General features: G+C 43.1%; 3 protein-coding genes across 14 annotated transcripts in view; 1 reads left to right on the top strand and 2 right to left on the bottom strand.

Moving 5' to 3' along the window:
* Window positions 1-6,226, top strand: part of LOC137612419 (myomegalin-like) — a 37,416-nt gene extending 31,190 nt beyond the window's left edge. For 4 of the 10 annotated variants that reach the window (XM_068340939.1, XM_068340933.1, XM_068340938.1 and 1 more), the window contains 7 exons: window positions 67-168; window positions 334-554; window positions 1,020-1,163; window positions 1,296-1,434; window positions 2,047-2,093; window positions 2,339-2,393; window positions 3,710-6,226. In XM_068340939.1, coding sequence (XP_068197040.1) covers window positions 67-168; window positions 334-554; window positions 1,020-1,163; window positions 1,296-1,434; window positions 2,047-2,093; window positions 2,339-2,393; window positions 3,710-3,828 — 827 coding nt within the window. In that variant the 3' untranslated portion in view covers window positions 3,829-6,226. The other 6 variants (XM_068340932.1, XM_068340934.1, XM_068340936.1 and 3 more) reach the window with 6 other exon arrangements.
* A 35-nt stretch (window positions 6,227-6,261) lies between these two features.
* prkab2 (protein kinase, AMP-activated, beta 2 non-catalytic subunit) lies at window positions 6,262-12,418 on the bottom strand. Of its 2 annotated transcripts, none has more exons than XM_068340942.1 (8): window positions 12,295-12,418; window positions 9,818-10,000; window positions 9,593-9,747; window positions 9,400-9,493; window positions 9,094-9,208; window positions 8,874-9,007; window positions 8,683-8,751; window positions 6,262-8,287 (listed from the first exon to the last, which is right to left on the bottom strand). In XM_068340942.1, the coding sequence occupies exons 2-8, from the start codon at window positions 9,974-9,976 to the stop codon at window positions 8,210-8,212; spliced, it is 804 nt and encodes a 267-aa protein (XP_068197043.1). In that variant the 5' UTR covers window positions 9,977-10,000; window positions 12,295-12,418; the 3' UTR covers window positions 6,262-8,209. The 2 variants fall into 2 exon arrangements, with proteins under 2 accessions (XP_068197043.1, XP_068197044.1); XM_068340943.1 differs by lacking the exon at window positions 12,295-12,418 and adding an exon at window positions 11,796-12,257.
* Window positions 12,419-12,536: 118 nt separating this feature from the next.
* LOC137612147 (mitochondrial adenyl nucleotide antiporter SLC25A24-like) lies at window positions 12,537-17,417 on the bottom strand. 2 transcript variants are annotated; one of them, XM_068340516.1, is made up of 10 exons: window positions 16,856-17,417; window positions 16,579-16,705; window positions 16,344-16,431; window positions 16,109-16,220; window positions 15,048-15,242; window positions 14,810-14,962; window positions 14,613-14,720; window positions 14,357-14,524; window positions 14,100-14,250; window positions 12,537-13,540 (listed from the first exon to the last, which is right to left on the bottom strand). In XM_068340516.1, exons 1-10 carry the CDS (start codon window positions 17,033-17,035, stop codon window positions 13,359-13,361), a joined length of 1,464 nt encoding a protein of 487 aa, XP_068196617.1. In that variant the 5' UTR covers window positions 17,036-17,417; the 3' UTR covers window positions 12,537-13,358. The 2 variants fall into 2 exon arrangements, with proteins under 2 accessions (XP_068196617.1, XP_068196618.1); XM_068340517.1 differs by having other exon boundaries at window positions 12,538-13,540; window positions 15,048-15,206.
* Between the last annotated feature and the right edge of the window lie 1,163 nt (window positions 17,418-18,580).

Genomic DNA, 18,580 nt, shown 5'->3' with positions numbered 1-18,580 from the left:
TGACATCATTCTGCACAAAATGCATGTGGGGTTTTGGCGTGACGTGGTTTGCTGTGTGCTCCACAGACCCGGCTCCGTCTCCACCGGTCAGAGATATTGGTCTGTTTAACTGTGGATCTCCTGGTCCCCCCTACTCAGACCTGGACGACAGCCATAGCACTGCCATTGGTGTGACTTCAACTACCATTTAATCCTGCATCTAAGATTTAGACGGATCATAAAGACTTTGTATTGCTTTGTGATAATAACACCAATAACCTCTAAATTCCTACTCCAATGCATAAATTAAAATTTAATTCCTTCCAGAACTGATTCTAGCTCCTTTATCTCCAGCAGACTCTCTGGACCCCCACTCTGAACTGGAAGGGGAGGCCCCGGATGGATCGTTCGCAAACCGCAACGGTCGCCACGCCATCGGCCATGTGGACGACTTCACTGCTCTGCAGCAGCAGGTGCTGGAGGGCCGGAGCCTCGTGCAGCATCTGGAGATGACCCTGCAGGCCTGCCTCGGCCAACCGCTGCTGGAGAGGAGTCCGAAGCAGAGCGGCGACCTGGTGAGACCCCATGAAATACCAAAGCCTGGATATAGCAATCAAGCTGAACATCAGCCACCTCAGTTGAATGAAAAATTTTTAAAAAAACCTTTTACAGACATAGTCTGTCTCTTTGGCTATAAGCCGCAGGCATCGAGGTGTTATAATGTGAGATATTTACACAGAAAGATAGGCTTACTTGCAGCAGCTCTGCTTCCTGCTTTGACAGCCAGATCGATTGCCTTTAACTTAAAAGCTGCATCATGTGGCTTTCTTCATGTGTTTTCTGTCATATGGGGTGTGCAGGATGTGCAAAAGGTCTTTTCAAAACGCAACCATACCACGCTATCGTCGTCCTCGCTGTATTATCTCTGTATCTCTGTACTTCCTCCTAGAGCACTCCCTGGAGGTCATTAACCTGTAAAAATCTAGAAGAAAGTAGCGGTTTATAGTTCGGAATTTATGTTAACTGAGCTGTGAATGCAGGTCCTGGACGACAGATGTGTGAAGAGTCTGCTGTCCAACACCAAGACTCTGAGGCAAATCCTGGAGGAGGCGATGTCTCTGCTGAAGATGTTCTGGAGAGCAGCTCTGCCCAGCACCAATCCGTCCATCCAGAACCTCAAGAAGGTTTGTTGCACCTCGTTTTACAGCTGGTCTAGTTGACTTTGGGCGTGAGTCTGGTAAGACAGTAGAAAAGCAGCTCTGCTTTGTGTGTGTGTGTGTGTGTGTGTGTGTGTGTGTGTGTGTGTGTGTGTGTAGGAGCAGTGTATGCAAGAGGAGATATTGTCCCTGAAGCTGCGAATATCAGAGCAGGAAGAGGTCCTGAAGGGGACGATTCAAAGACTGAGGAGCACCAGCCGCACCAAGGAGAGCATGGAGCACTTCATAGTGAACCAGTGTAGGTGTTTCTGTGTGTTTGAATACCTGAATAAAGAACAGGGAGTGGGATTCGGGACCATTAATGCTGTGGTCCCCAACCCCGGTCCGCGGACCGGTACCGGTCTTTGGGTCATTTGGTACTGGGTCGCACAAAATGATAAAATAATTTACATTACTTCCGTTTTATTTATTTTGGAGTCTGAAAGATGTTTTATTTTGAAAAGTGAGACTTGTGTGGAATGACACCGAGACGAATGCATGCGTCTGTCCCGCTTGACAGGTCTCAGTGACTTGTTCACCCTTTTATTGGAAATGATCAGTATTTCTCCTACATTGAATGCACTGATTAAATAAACCTCATCAGTGCTGTCACTTGAATCGAGTTTTTAATATAATTATTTCTTACAATTATTTCATTTACAAAGATGTTGATTATTATTTATGAAAAAAAGGCTTGTTTATTGTCTGTTGATGTCTGCATTTTACATAAAACCACTGCGGAGGATTTATTATTAGACTACAGCTGTCCTGGCGTCATTAATGATTATCGAGCAAATGAAGGCCGGTCCGTGAAAAAATTGTCTTAAATAAAACCGGTGTTTTTAGATCCCTTTTCTTTTTTTCTTTCCAGTATCAAGGACTCGTGATGTGCTGAAGAAAGCCCGGACAAACTTAGAGGTAAGTCAGAATGAGAGCTCTCAGATCCAGCGTACGTTATACTGTGTGTAAAGACTCAGTGTCATCTGCATCACTATGAAATGTCACGTCTGCTGTCCTTCAGGATTTATGATGTGGATCCATTTCCTTTGGCTTTTACTGTCTCACTTGTGTCTCCGTCCTCCATTTGTCTCCTCCTCTTCCTCTTCTTCTTCCTCTTCCTCCTCCTCAATTCTACTCTCCTCTCCTCCCTTAAACCCCCCCAGAAGAATGAGATGAGACTTTCCTCTCTAAGCTCCTCCTCTTCCTCTCCTTGCTCCGGTAACCGTCTGACATCTTGTCATCTTTCAAAGAGGTAGATGTCGCCCCAGACCCTGTATTTATTTACCCCTGGTCTGGGTCGGCCTTTATCTCTGTGTGGATTTGCTGACATCATTGCTCTGCCATCCCATCACACAACCCATCCTAGTATAGAGTTATCACGTTTGGAGGTGAATGCAACAAAACAGCTCCATGAACGTGTGTGTGGTCGCTGTGTTTTCAGTCCACGCCCATCTACTAACCCCCCGCTACACTAGAATGTTTACTTCTACATGTTTACTTCCTCATGTCCCGCGTTTAAAGGTTAAGACTATTCATAGTTTGAGGCCTCTAGCCGTCTGCACCGAAAATAATCACGCGCTGCATAGCTTCCATTCCCTGCAAATGCTGTCACAACATCACCAAAGGATGCACACACTGCTGACCTTCAGTCTTGAGACTCGTCATAAACTCGTCGATTTGGATGCACCACCGGATGAATGTGTGTGAGGGATTCCATGGCTTCTTCTCTAACCACTCACCCAGCTTTTTGTGTGCAAGCAGTGGTGTTTCTGGAGTTTTGCTGCCACTAATGGTGCTCAACCGAGGTGTTAACCGTATGCAAAGGAATGTTTGGACATTTTGGGACATAGGTTAATGATGTCTACTGCCCAATATTTCAAGATGAGAATGGTAGCGCTCTCAGTTAGCCTTTAGGACAGTTAGCCATTAGCGTAAAGACTGGAAATAGAAAGACAGCCTGGCTCTGAGGTAACAGAATATACCCACCTGTGCTTTGAGAAGAGATTTTATAATTATAGTATTTTCCACACTGTAAGGCGCACTGGACTATAAGGCTCACCGTCAATGAATGGTCTGTTTTTAAAAAAATAAAATTATATATATATATATATATATATATATATATATATATATATATATATATAAGGTGCACTGTCGGTTTTTGACAAAATGAAAAGCTTTTAGGTGCGCCTTATAGTGCGGAAAATACTGTACATGTTTTTCTTTTCACTTTAATTGAAGACCAGATACAAAAGTTAAAATGCATGAGTAGGTTTTAGCCGTGCTGCTAGGTAGATTTTACCTTTCAAAACAATAATAAAATCAGCTTAGTTAAACTGAACTAAGCTAAGCTACACTAATCATCTCCAGGCTTCAGATTTACATCTGCAGTACAGACTCCGATAATTCAAAGCCCAAATTCAAAATGTTCAATTTTTCCTTTGTCATTCCACCCTGTCATTAGCTTGTGGTTCATCTGCGCTCGTCCTAATCTCCATCTTGTTGTTCTTCTTCCTGTCCTCCTTAAAACCCAGCTGAGGACCCCCGAGGTGCTGCCAGAGGGCGGCCTGCTGATCGCGGTTTCCTGAAGGCAGGAGAGTTGGCCAATCAGCGCCCAGCTGCCAGGAAGCGCAGCAGCCAATGCCTGCTTTAGACTTTCAAAAAACCAGCCTCAATGCCACCACCTCTGACCTCTATGCTGAAACAGCCAACACCCACCTCTGCCCCCCCCCCCCCCTCCACGCCACACCAGCCTTTCCCACCTTCCTCCACCCGACTGGGAGTGTTTCCGTCCCTCCCTCCTCGAGGCCATCTGTGCGCAGCATAATCTGCACCTTGAGCCTTACCAAATTCGCTTTCTGTCACTCTCCACCCTTGCCCCCACCCCCACCCCCCCACACATGCACTATTGTCTTTGAGTGATCAGCAGTTTGCCTTATCGTGTGTGTTACAGAAGGAAGGCTTTGTAATGTGCCTCTTGTGGTTTTGGTGATGTGCGTCCTGCTGGAGGGGCGGGGTGACGATGCTCCTGGACTCGGATCTGTGTGCAGGAGCTTTCAGGATGAGTCCAACATAAAGTTAACCCGCAGATCTGCGTGCGAGAGCATCGTCTCCTGCCTGAGGACAGAATAGATGATCCTGCATGTTTAATCGTGGCTTGTGAGAGGAATTCTGCACACACATACACACACACATTAATATATACGTGTGTGTGTAGTTGAAAACACTCAAAGACAAAATTTTGACTGCCACAGAAAATGCAAGTTTACTGCTTGTGGCTCTTTTAATATTTCTTTTTTTTTGCAAGTGCATCACTACACAGTTGAAGAATGTAGAGGAGGTGGGCGATCACTGCAACACAGCTGCATCTGAGGAGGAAATATATGACAACCAGTCGCTAAGGGATACAAATAGCAGAACTGAAGGTTCCATTTTAGCCTCTGTTTGGCCTTTCTTGGCTTCTATCTGCTGAATCTGACGTACCGAATGGGTGAAGTGGAAGGGAATCGGATAATTTACATGCTCAAGGCTTTGATCTATTGGCTGGCTGTCATCTCTAGGTGGGAAAGTGTGATAAAATATTTTAAGAGGAGGTTAAAGCGCTCAAACGGAATGAGGCTAAACACGCGTATTCAAGCTCCTCTCTAGGAGTTCTCACACGAGCATGTGCAATAATGTTGTTTCTGAGTGATTATGCTGCACTGGGTTTTCATCACCAGTAGACACTGGATTATTATTATTATCATTTTTATTATTCACACTCATTATGAAGCTAGCAGCCAATCAGTGTTAGAGTTCCACGTTTTTGTTTTGATGCATGACAGAGATTGTAAACGGTCGATTCTGACCTGTGGAACGACACCTGCCAAAGTTTGACCTTTGAACTCCATACTTTCATTTTTGATTTGCCTTATCCATGTGAATCACGTGGTCAGATCAGACGGGGGACGCCGAGGCATCCCATTTGTCAGACGGCCTCCAGAACCACAGAGGGTAACCCCTTATTTCAGATTGTGGGAAAGGACTTGGCTCCTTTTTTATTATTATTTTTTTGGACCAAAATTAAACAGAGTGGGGTTTTCCCACACGGTCATTTACTACTGACTTCAAGTTATTTCTCTTGGTTCGTCAATCATTCCCATGGCAACGGCAATATAGCTTATTAAGTTGTTGTAGATGATACAACCTTTGGCATACGATCATCGTTCTTTAAATCATTCACTCATAATAGTCTGTCCCGCTTAGTTGCTGTACATTTGCTATTTTATGCTGTAAATAATAATCTTTTTCTCTATGTGCATCCTGTGTGTGTGAGTGCGTGTGTGTGTGTGTGAAAAAACATCCAACATTTGCTTTTTGCAAAGTGGATACTCTGGGTAGTCGTGCAATAGCTTTCTATTTTATATTTGATGTGTTTTATTGAGTTTAAAGGTGTTAAACATCATTTAGTTAGTTTGTCACACTGACTTCATGCAGCGTTCGGTTTATATACTGTATTCACTGACTGTGTGATATGATGTCACAAACTCCATGATATCTACGTCACTGATCACCGTACTAATCACCTTTATCAGAGCTCTGATCGATGTTGCTTCGCTTGCCTTTAAATTTAGCTCCAGAACTCCTTCGGTTCTGGTAGAAACGACCTCAAACTAATCAGGTTTTGTTTGCGCTCAACTTTTCTGCAAAAAAAAAAAAAAAAGAGAAATTTAAAATGATTAAAAATCAGACGTTTAATATTGCCAACCTGTTGCAAGTAAAAGGGAAAAATTCTGAATATTTGTAAAAAGAAAAAAAGCCGGAAAAAATAATGAAAGACGTCCTCAAAGCGCCTCTTTAGAGCGTAAACAAAGTCTTCTGATTCGTTGAGAAAGGAATCGCGCAGCAGTGTGTTGTCAGGTCACGTGTGTAAATAGCGCTGATTGGTGCAGCTTTTTAGCGCGTACAGAACCAGGTAACCGATGCAGGACACATGGATGACGGTAAACCGCTTGCTGTGTTGGCAAAAGTATTATCAGTGAAGACGGGATGAATAAAAAACTCCAAATGTGTTTTACTCTTGTTGGATTTTTATTGGCTTCAGTCAATTTATTATTATACCAGAGATCATCAGCCGCTGACACTTTATACACATCCATACATTGTGCACAGATGCATGATGCCAACTTGTATTTGTAGTGTCATCAGTTATGAATTCAGTGCCATACATTTACTATAAATGGCCCCTAATCGCTCCATAGATGTGATCCTCACAGAAACTACTTGAACATCAAGAAAACACAACTACAGTATTTTCTGCACTATAAGGAGCACCTTCAATGAGTGGCGTATTTTAAAACGGTTTTCATATATAAGGCGCACTGTTGGTTTTTGAAAAAATTAAAGGTTTTTAGGTGTACCTTACAGTGCGGAAAATGCTGTACTCAAAGAGTAATGATTTAACCCAATTCCCCAAATAAAAGGTGTATGAGTAACAATCCAGACCATCAGGATACAGATGTTAGCTTCTACCACTGGAGAGAGGACAACAGACAGGATTCAATATCTCTTTATTTGCACACAAGTAAAACCTTGTAGACGTGCATCATCATTGTGGTTTCGCAAAGCATTCTAAAACATTCATGAATGGTTTGTAAGATTCAAGTTGTTGTTGTTGCAGCCTTGGTGGCGTCCACGCCGTCAGTCCAGTCTCACTTAATAAGCAAGAAACACTGCTGGACAAAACTTTGTGACGAACCTCAACATGCATAAAACACTTTAAACGGTTGTGATCAAACGGCAACAGGGTTCCTGCTAGCCCCCTTTGTAAATCTGTAGTGTAGCAAGTCATTTAAACAGCAGTGACAAATATAAATTTAAAAGCTGGCATATAAAGCACACACGTGATCAACTTAACACCATAATCTTAAAGCTCGTGGCAGCTGTGCGACACCACTATCCCGTAAACTCACCCAAAAACACCCGATCGACTTCTAAACTTTAAACCACACCATGTAAAATAAAATGTCAAGCAGTGCAGCTCTGTGCGTCCATACATGTGACAATCATGTGGTACATTCCTATACTTAAAACTCAAAATAGATGCAAGAACATTTAAATCACTTCAAGGTTGTCATGTTTCGAGAAAGACTCCATCCGCCGGAGAAGCTACAAAACCGGAGTCGTCTGCTGCATAGTTAAAAGCTGCTGCCTGACACTCCTGCTCACAGGAAGCTAAGGCGCTCCCTAAATATGAGGATAAAGAAAACAGCTGAACTAAACGTCCACCTCTGACCATCATCTGAAAGAGGTAATGTCCTGTTACAAAACGCAATCCGTCTGTTAACTGAACATCTGACCTCTCTGGAAGTTTATCTCATGTTACAGAGGCCAATGAGAGCGTGTGAAACTCCACGTCATCATCTACTGGCCGAGCTCCTGTTCACCACGACCTCACATCGATGAGTCCACCACCAAAAGTCGCTTCTCTTCACAACTGTTATTGCACTTCTTCTTTTTTGTCTGAGAAATAGCAGATCTGCCGCCATCTGCGGCGCCGACGCCCCGGCTTCAGCTGTTTCTGCATGCGCTCCGCGTAACTCTGTCAAGTTCAACAGTTCAAACGGAGTAAAAAGACACAGCATTTCAGATTAAAACTGTTGCTCCACATCAACGACACTCCAAAAGCCCCCACTGAACACGCTCACATGCATATATTCAAAAGCTAAATCAAACACTAGAATGCACACAGTGAATTAGTCAGTCTCTGTAAATATTGCATGTAAAAGCCACAGCAAGGCTGTCGTCTTCCTTTAGACCTCACAGACACACACACACACGCATGCGCGCGCACACACACTATTATCTATGTTTGTTCAGAGCCCTATGTAGACAGAAGAGCAGCCTTGTAAAACCTGGCGCACATTTGCAGCCGCCCTCCTTAAGCTTGCCTGTAAACTTGTTTCAGTGCAAGATTTGGCAAAATGTGACGACGGAACATAAACGTAACAGCAGGGTACGAACATGCTTGTGCTCTCTGGCACCGGATGGGACATTTAAATAGGCTTGTAAAGCAGAGAGGTGACGTATTTCTTCTTGTATCTGTGAGTCGCGCTCAGCACCATCACTCCATCCTGAAAGGATGAAAACACAGGAGGGTTGTGATGAGTGGCGTCCAATCAAAGGGAGCAGAGAAACAGATTAAAACCATGACAGAGCAGACGGTTACTAATTTAATACTAAAAATGATTTCGACACAACTGGAGAACAGCTGCTGGATTTTGGCACATTTGGTTTGTTTTAACGCTGTAAGACTTTGAAACATTATTAAATCACATAAATTTAAATAGTACAGGTTCACTGCTTAAGGATTTTTAGTCTTATTAGAATCAAGAAAAAAAAAGCTGAATATAAAATTCCCAAAATATTCAACCCCTGACCCCCAAAGACAAAGTGCCAGAGATGGTATTTCATGTTGTTCTTGTTACATCTCGAAGAGAATGACAAGATTTAAATTTTAGATATCTACCTTTATCGAGAGAGCATAGAGGTGGTTCAGCATGACGTGGTTTGGCTCAGGCAACAGGGCGGGGTCACACTGAAGAGAGAAAACAGTAAATAACAACAAGAAAGTAAAACCAATCAAACAACAGGGACAAATAAAAGCATATATTCATCAATGGGAAGGAATACAGCGACAACAAAGGTGGAGATACTGACCGATATGTTGGTATCCTTGTTGAGGATGACTTGAAGGAGGTGAGGAGGGAGTATAGGCGGGGCCTTGAAGTGTCCCTCCGGTCTGAAGCTGTACTGCTCCTGCCCGTAAGGACCCGGAGGGGAGCTGGACATATCTACAAATATATAGCAGTCAGGACTTCACTACTGTCAGTAAACATAGCTGATCGATTCATTAAAGCACCAGATCACTACGGCTGACCTGATGTGTCGGAGCACTCCAGCGAGTCGACTTGCAGGGCGTCAAACACCTCAAAGTCAGACTTCTTCACCTGGATCAGGTTGTTTATGGTTCCGAGCTGGCTGGTTACAACAGTCTGCAAATGAGGAAGGCACCAAAAGGCAATTACGAATATTCAACGGAAAAAAACCAGTCGGCACGTTAAGGTTTGGAATGGATGATATCTCAATGTCAATTTTGGAATAAAGCTTTTGAAATGTCTTGAGTTCCTTGTGCAACAGAGCATCCATCCATTTCCTCTAAAAGCTGATCTTCTGTAGGTCGTACCTCTGATGGATCATGCACCCACTGTCCATCTACAAAGAATTTGTACTGGTGTTCTCCTTCAGGGAGGTCCAGGATCGCTACGAAGTCATTGTGGCTGCAGATGGGGGGGGGGGCATCAGCACATAATTGGACATTCCATTAAAACATGAGCGTATTGACATCTGTAGCACGTTTCAAACAAAAATCTGTTTACCTCTTATTTAAAGGTATCTTTGCGCTCCAGTTATTAAAGGAACCAGATATGTAGACCTCCTTCCCCCCTCCGGCCCAGCGGATGACTGTGGGTCGAGCCTGGGGACCAGTTTTCACCAGATCATCCAAATCTGGGGTGAATTCTTTCTCTCCTGCCTTAAAGCAACAGATAAATATTATAGCTATCAGCTGAGGGAGTATAATCTGCATTTACACCCAGCGTCACCTTGGACTCTGGCCCATAGGTATTGAAGATGTTGGGGTCATCGGTGCTGTCCACCATTTTACTGCTGGGTTCGTGGTCTTTGTGGATGCCGCCGCTGTCTGAGCGCTGGGCTTTGGCTGCATGGCGGTCTGCAGCCACCCTGTCACTTGTGTTCCCCATATTGCCTCACTACTGAAAAGATACCTGGGAAAAAGCAAAAAGGACTAACTTTATTTAATTCAAACCAGTCAGGAACAGGCGGCAGATTCCACGTCCCTTTAGTAAGACATTAAAGATCTGAGATCCAGATTGTATTAAACTGTAATCACCAAATAAAAATATTCACTCTCTGTTTCCAGACTATGCAGTGGGGAAAAGGAGTATTTATTCAGCCACCAATTGTTTAAGTTCTCCCACTTAAAAGATGAGAGAGGCCTGTGTCATCATAGGTATACCTCAACTATGAGAGAATGAGAAAAATTTTTCAGAAAATCACATTGTTTGATTTTTAAAGAATATATTTGCAAATTATGGTGGAAAATAAGTATTTGGTCAATAACAAAAGTTCATCTCAATACTTAGTTATATACCCTTTGTTGGCAATGACAGAGGTCAAACATTTTCTGTAAGTCTTCACAAGGTTTTCACACACTGTTGCTGGTATTTTGGCCCATTCCTCCATGCAGAGCTCCTCTAGAGCAGTGATGTTTTGGGGCTGTTGTTGGGCAACACAGACTTTCAACTCCCTCCAAAGATTTTCTATGGGGAGACTGGCTAGGCCACTCCAGGACCTTGAAATACTTTTTATGAAGCCAATCCTTTGTTGCCTGGGCAGTGTGTTTCATCTTCATTGCCCTTGCTGATGGAAGGAGGTTTTCACACAAAATTTCACGATAAGTGGCCCTATTCATTCTTTCCTTCACACGAATCAGTCGTCCTGGTCCCTTTGCAGAAAAACAGCCCCAAAGCATGATGTTTCCAGCCCCCTGTTTCTCAGTAGGTATGGTGTTCTTTGGATGCAATTCAGTATTCTTTCTCTTCCAAACATGAGAAGTTGTGTTTCTACCAAAAATGTTCTATTTTGGTTTCATCTGACCATAGGACGTTCTCCCAGTCCTCTTCTGGATCATCCAAGTGCTCTCTAGCAAACTTCAGACAGGCCTGGACGTGTACTGCCTTAAGCAGGGGGACACATCCGGCAGTGCAGGATTTGAGTCCCTGGTGGTGTAGTTTATTACTGATTTGCCTTTGTTATTTTGGTCACTTGCGTGGTTCTGGGATTTTTGCTCACTGTTCTTGTGATCATTTTGATCCCACGGGATGAGCTCTTGCGTGGAACCCCAGATCCAGGGAGATTATCAGTGGTCTTGTATGTATAATTGCTCCCAAAGTTGATTTCTTCACATCAAGCTGCTTGCCTATTGCAGATTCAGTCTTCCCAGCCTGGTGCAAGTCTACAATTTTGTTTCTGGTGTCCTTTGACAGCTCTTTGGTCTTGGCCATAGTGGAGTTCGGAGTGCTACTGTTTGAGGTTGTGGGCAGGTGTATTTTATACTGCTAAGGAGTTCAAACAGGTGCCATTAAAACAGATAACGAGTGGAGGACAGAGGAGTCTTTAAGAAGTTACAGCTCTGAGAGAGCCAGAAATCTTGCTTGTTTGTAAGTGACCAAGTACACATTTCCACCATAATTTGCAAATAAAATTCTTTCAAAATCAAACAATGTTACTTTCTGGATTTTTTTTTCTTCTCATTCTCACTCTCATAGTTGAGGTATACAAATGATGACAATTACAGATCTCTCTCCTCTTTTTAACTAGGAGAACTTGCACAATTGGTGACTGCCTAAATACCCCCCCCCCACTGTAAATAGGCCTGAATCCTCCCTAAACTTTAATGGATCCTTCCTTGATGCATTCACAAACATTTCATCCTACTTAATGAACAACATTAGCTCGTTTTTGAGTAAAAAAAAATCATCAAAAGCAGGTGAATATGACCTTTTTGGCAGCAGTCATCACAATCCAAAGCTGCCAGGGATGAACTATGAGGATCTCCTTCAAGGCTCAACACCTCTCAGAACGGCTAAGGGGCTTACAGCCTATCCTACCTCCTGTGCTAGCTGTGGCCCTCTGACTTTCTAACATTACATTTGATTTTGAAGCGATTATGGTTGATCCTATCAATCATCCTATCGGTGCTACCATTAGCATCCAACAGCTATCCAACAACACAGCGACCCATCAGAAACAACCTTAGCTAAAGTTTTTAGCTGTAGCCTCCTAGCATGCTAGCTGTCAGCTGTGACCAGCTCGGAGTATTTTTAGCTGCGGTTTGCTAGCTAGCTGTTAGGGCTCATGTTATAGCAACTAGCACGCATTTGTGACGCCAGTGTCAATAACAGCGTGACATAAACTTCACTATGTCGCGACTCTATTGCTGAATAAGGTCACCAGAACGAGCTGGTGTCATTCTGTAGTGTTTCTAGCGGACGCTCACCTGTTTGCAGCAACCGGCCACAGCGCCAACTACGGTGGTCGGCTAGGACAAAATAGGTGGTGCGGATTTTTGCGACTGAATAGATAGAATGAGGCCGGAACTCGACTTCGTAAATCCACAATAACATCGTACGTTGATTAGACTTTTTTGGCTTAAATGTAGCTTTATATTAACGCTAACGCCCTTATCCCGATGTTATCAAAGAAAAATGTCAACTCAAAAACTCTATTCACGTGACACACCAATAAATTCAATTTAGAGTTTGCTTGAAAAATATGAACATGCTGTTTCTTTATTCACCACTAGGTATCGCTGTTTCCAGACAAGGGATTATCAAATACCATCGACTGACAAATGACACGAAAATGAAAATGAAATGAAAATTATATGAAAGAAATCATTGACCGAAGAGCTGAACTTTATACCATCAAACCATTGCTCTGCAATAAGGGCTGAAGTAAATGATTGTGTAACCAAATTAAATACAAACGGTTGAATGTCATTTTATATAGAGGATAAACATTTCCTTTCTCTGGGCTAACCACAGTCCAAGTGAGAAAACAGTGACTAGAACAGCATCCTGTAGTGTTTTGTGTCAGTGTTGGTGTGCTGAAAGATGTTACACAAGGCATGCATGCTAGTAGTGAAAGCACTTTATGTCTAATAATTATTATGATTCATGTTCACAAATAATTTCACCTTTCCAAAAACCATCTCCTTTGTCTGGTGAAATTATATTTTGTTACCAAAAACCACAACAGTTCCTCCAACTGAGCTACCATTGGGCTTGATCACAGTTTTCAAAGGACAGTGGGAGCATTAATGACCCATTATATATTATAATCTTCCTTTTAAGTTAGCATTCTTGTGTAAAGTCTGAGATAATAAAAATTAATGTTCATCAGGATTGCTACATCCTATAACAACCCATTGCATACATATTTCCACTGAACTCCTGTGCTGGCTGGTGTTAAGTCACGCTCCGTATGTTTAATGGCTGTCGGATTTTTCAGCTTTTACTTCAGGCAATTTCAGGTAAGTTCCTTTTCCATTCACTTGCAGCATCATTTGGTGATTCCTAAACCAGTCTTCATGTACTCATAGACTACGTAGCTGATGCTGACAGCTGGGATGACTTTCATGAAATTTGGCAGGATGCCCCGGTAGAGTCCGAAAAAGCCATCTTTGGCTAAAATGTTTTTGATCAGGTTAGTCATGGAGGGCTGGTCCGATGTAGTCAAAGACGCTGGGGAGAAAGAGAGAGTTAGTGGGGCAGAGCTGCTTCTGATAGCATGCACTGATAAAATACATACTATGTATGATTACAGTATTTTCCGCACTATAAAGCGTTCACCTAAAAGCCTTTCATTTTCTCAATTTCTAATAATCCAATGTACTTTATTTATGAAAAAAGTTTAACATTCATTGAAGATGAGTTCTCAGATGTGTTTTATAATCCAGTGTGCCTTATGTATGAATTTTAAAAAAATAGACCAATCATTGGAGGTTCGCCTTATAATCCAGTGCGCCTTACCTAGTGCGGAAAATACTGTATATAACACTGTCAGTGCATGTGCAATATGTGCAAAGTGTGTGTGTGCATGTATATACACATATACAGTGCCATACATTACACCACTCTCTCATCTGATGGGGTAAGTTAATGGAGACTGTGATGCTAATTGAACTCCCTCTAGTATATCTTTAGCTTTGTCATAATATAAACAACTTCCCTGTCATGAAAGATATTATTTACTGTGAAATAACGTACTGCCAAAGTTTTCTCATTGCCAGTATCTAATTACCTTGGGCTTGCATCCGTGTGCGCACAAGTGCCAGCGGATAACTGGCCAGCTGGCCACAGGTACTAGAGATGGTCCCGCAGCCCACCAGCACCAGAACACCAGGGTTAGCAGAGTCTTTGGCGTGGTACGACAACCAGGCGTTCTTCAAACTCTGACACACACAAAACCATGTCACAGGGAATTTGAAAAATGTTTAACAGTAAGCACTGCTGTGAAATGACATCAGAAGCGCAGAGGACACCCTCAAGCCTGAGTACCTCATAAACAGCGAGGTCTATCCCGGCGTAGGGAATGATGCCCACTAGATTTGGAATGTAGCCCTTGTAGAAAGCCTTTACACCCTCCTTCCTCAGGACCTTCTTGGCACAATCAAACATTCCTGAAAACTGGCCAGTTTTCCTCAGGGTCAGTCTAGTTTTCAACACCTTAAAGAGAGAAAAAACAAAAGGGAAAAAATTGTTTTATTCATACAAATGCAGCAATGTATCCCACCTTCCCCTACATTTGTCCTACCTCCATTGGGTAGATGGCAGTCTGTGCCGTGGCCCCCGCCAGAGAGCCTGCCATAAACCTCATGTGCGTCTCGATGTTCTGGCCTTCTGATGTTAACAACTTTTTATACTGCAGAACACAAAATGGGAGGAAGATGTGTGTATATTTTTATTGTTATAGAATCAATACCAGAAATGAAAAGAGTTTTATCTATTTACATGTTCATATGACATGAATTTGATTGCCGTCTCTGGGGCAATCTTTAAAACGTTGATCCCGTTCCCCCTCCACAACGCCGTCAGACCTCCCTCGATGATCATCTGCTTGAAGCCACCCACCAGACTGATCCGGTTGGTCTTTGTAGAATGAACCTGCAGCACAGGACAAAAGTATTTCTTCTCCTGAACCAATCCCTGGAGGGATAATTGTGTATAACTTTTCTTTCATTTGTTTTACCTGCATGAAGACTTTCATTCTGTCCAGAGGGGCGGTACCGGTGCGAGAGACGGCCCCCGCCACTGCGCCTGCTACCAGCTGCTTCCACCAGCCGCCTGAGCTCTTCTCCTCCTCCGTAAATTCATCTGGGATGGCTAAGCTATCGCCTATGTCGAGCACCTTTTCATTACACAAGCAAAATTTGCTCAAAGCGATCTGAGGACAGATCTACTGGATTAATCACTATTAGCTATAAATACAGATAATGCATTGACTTGTGGCCACAATGAACAGTATCATGTGTCTTAAATGTCTTTTGGCTCAGATCATTTATCTCAGGAATCTAAGTGTCATAATCACTGGTCCTAGTTGAGTCTATTTTTACTGCTTTCAAAGGAACACTTTTCCCTCTGCTGCTCATTTGTGTGTTCACTGTGGAGAGCACAACATTTACAAAACCTTGAAAAACAGGTTCCAAGGAAGAGAATAGATTAGCAAAGCAGTGGTATGCTCATTTCCACTGTGTACAATGCAACTGCTCAGGGAAGAACAGCCTACAGCCTGCAGGAGTTGTTCAGTCAAACAAAAACCCAGGCTCTTTATCCTTTATCTAGATGCGCTCATGAAATAATAATCACTGAGCGGACTGAACCCGTGTCTTGCATGCTTTAACTGTTCCAGATAAACATGACTAATGTTTATCCAAAAGCATAAACGTGTGTGCCAAAAATGGTGTGAGGGGCAACTTAATGCAATTCCGAAAGGGCTTGTGACACATTTATGGTATGACAATGCTGCTCTGCCTGGTTTTGTTGCCCATCATCAAAGTGAGGACTTAATACACAAGCAAACAGAGCATAGGCAAAGCAGTCGAAGACATCTTTATTTGCATCAGATTGGAAGGAGTGATCTGTGGGAAGCAGCACTTTGACCTAATTAAGTCAGACATTCTAGTCTTTCGAAGCTGCAGCCAGTGCAGAGAAAATCCATAACACCCAACGTGAGAGACGGCACGCGATTGATCTCACTACAGTCGTGTGTTTGTCAACAGAATGCAAGTTTTGTGTGCAGCTGTCCTGTACCGTGGAGTGTTTCCAATAACGGATGATCTCCTCCAGGTTTTGGGCTGGGAGTAACAGGAAGTGTTCTCTCCACTCATTCCAGTCCACCACCATGGTCCCATCGATGTCCATACTGAGGAAACACACACACAAAAATGTTTTACCCATGTGTAATGTGGATTGAAGTTCATGCATTACTTTATGATCGTGCAGCTTTGGCCCAGATAAATGATTTGTCACGAGGTGGAGGACAAACCTCTGCAAGATCTTCAGTGCATTCTCTCTGCTGATGTCAATGCCCAGCTCAGAAAGAGACTGCTGGATCTCTGAGGCATCAATGCGCCCTGACACAATGTAAAAAAGCTCCATTCAGACATTCTGTGGTGTAAAAACAACAACTCTGATGTGTGTGCCAGTGTTTGGACAGACGTGTCAAGTTTTCTCTTTTGTTTTTTTACACTAGAGGCTGCTCCTGCAGCCCTCACTCCTACCATCGTTGTTTCTGTCCAGGCTCTTGAATGTCAGCCGAAGCTTCTTCTCATGCTCCTTCAGATACTTGGAGAACTCGTTGAAATCCAGGCACCCGTCCTTGTTTTGGTCGCCAGAGGAGACGATTTTCTGCAAAAAGGAGACAGACCTTTGATCCACTTTGATCGTTTGCTATCAAAGTGACCCGCACACCCACACAAGCATTTTACTATGAAATTTACGCACGAACTGCAGGAAATTCCCGCAGGACCCCACACCCAGTGCGCCCTGCGGCCGTACCTGTGCAGCGCCCTGGCGGAATATGCCCATTGCTTTGAGACCCGCTCGTAATTCAGCGACGTCCACCTTCCCATCTCTATTGGTGTCCAGCCTCTCGAACAGGTCCTGGTACGATCTCTCACTGTCGGCATCCCAGCAGCGGGCTTCTAGGAGTAAAAGCGTGCGGATCATCTGATGCATTCTAGCGCTACTGTGGATTCTGACGACTGGTCCTGCAGATAGGGTCTAGATTATTGATCCATATTGGAGGTCGTTGATAAACCTTATGATCAGTAAGGAGCAAGGAGTTCGGGATAACCGGCAGTGTATCCGCTAGTTTATTCTGCAGGCTGCTCCATGCTAGCGTTTCAGGAGGAACTGCTGCAATCAAGGGCGGAGCGACTTCGGATACGTTGCCACTCGACGTTTTTCAGGAGAAAACAGGAAGATGGTCAAATAAAAATAAATAATCCCTGGGTTAACCGCGTGCATAATCTCTCTCGTGGTGATAAAGGCGGACTTTTCCCGACTGTTTTATTTCCCTGTGGTGTGTGATGCTGCGTAATAAAGGGAATTTAATCTCTCCTGGCCGGCCGCGTCAACACTAAGAACCTAACAAGCGTAGTACTTCATAAAGTGCAGTATCGAAAGTCTCCACTAGAGGGCGACAACTCTTTGTGAATAGTTCGTGAACATTCCGAACGGCTGAAAGCAAAGGTTCTACCTCAATCTCCGGCAAATTACACTGTTAATGACTCATGTCAGAAACCAGATTCATTTTTTTATTCATCTTTTTCTTCTAGGATTTCGTGATACGTGGATGGAATCTATCGTAGCCTTGACATGCTGCAAATTTTAAAGTAGTGTAAAGCAGATTTGGTTATTACAAACCGCTGTCAGTCATAGATTTTGCCAATATGCCTGATTTTAAACAGACTTTTATTAACTTTCCTTCTAAATTTAATATTAATAAGTCATCAAATCTTACTGAATTACGAGCTATGTCCTGGGGCAGAGGGGAACATTCACCAAACCCTAATTGCACAACAGGTTTCAGGGAAGAGAACACGTCAGATCAATTTCCCCCTTACGTCATTGCCCTGAAAAGCAATTCCCCATGACAGATTGATCACCCTAACATGACTCCCTGACCATTAAAATTCTATCCCCAGGAGCTAGAATCGGATCACTGTGTTTACAGTGTAAATGCTCCAAACAAAAACCTGAATCCTGCACAAGTTGTAGAGACAAAAACAACTTGGGTTTATTGTTCTTGATGGAGACGTGCTTGTGGAATCATAATCACTGAACGAACTGAACCCTTGACCTGCATGCTTTAGCTGCTTCAGATAACCCTGTTCAACGTTTTACCTGAAGCATAAACATGTCAAATAGTGCCAAAAAGTTACGAGGCAGCAACTTTAATCAACACTGTAGGGAATCGTAGCGTTTATGAGTGTCCTGCTGCCAGTGCTCTGACACATTTACAGGATGGTATTTTGTTCTGTAATGCAGAAGATTAAACGTTGCAAGATTTTAATAACGTGAGTCAGGTTTTATGATAATTCACATACGCAGGTTATGACTGTTATGTCATAACATTTATCTCTAACATACATTGAAATATCTCAGTAGGGGTTAATAAATCTATATTTCTTAGAACAAAAAATGGTTTGCTTAGCATATTTTAGCACAACTACCACGCACGTACAGTAATAGGTAATGGGGGGGGGGGTGCCCTGGTAA

This window comes from Antennarius striatus, chromosome 18 (genome assembly GCF_040054535.1).
Source record: "Antennarius striatus isolate MH-2024 chromosome 18, ASM4005453v1, whole genome shotgun sequence".
In the NCBI taxonomy this organism is placed as follows: Eukaryota; Metazoa; Chordata; class Actinopteri; order Lophiiformes; family Antennariidae; genus Antennarius; species Antennarius striatus.
The sequence above is the reverse complement of the archived record's forward strand: the minus strand, read 5'-3'. Positions and strand labels throughout refer to the sequence as shown.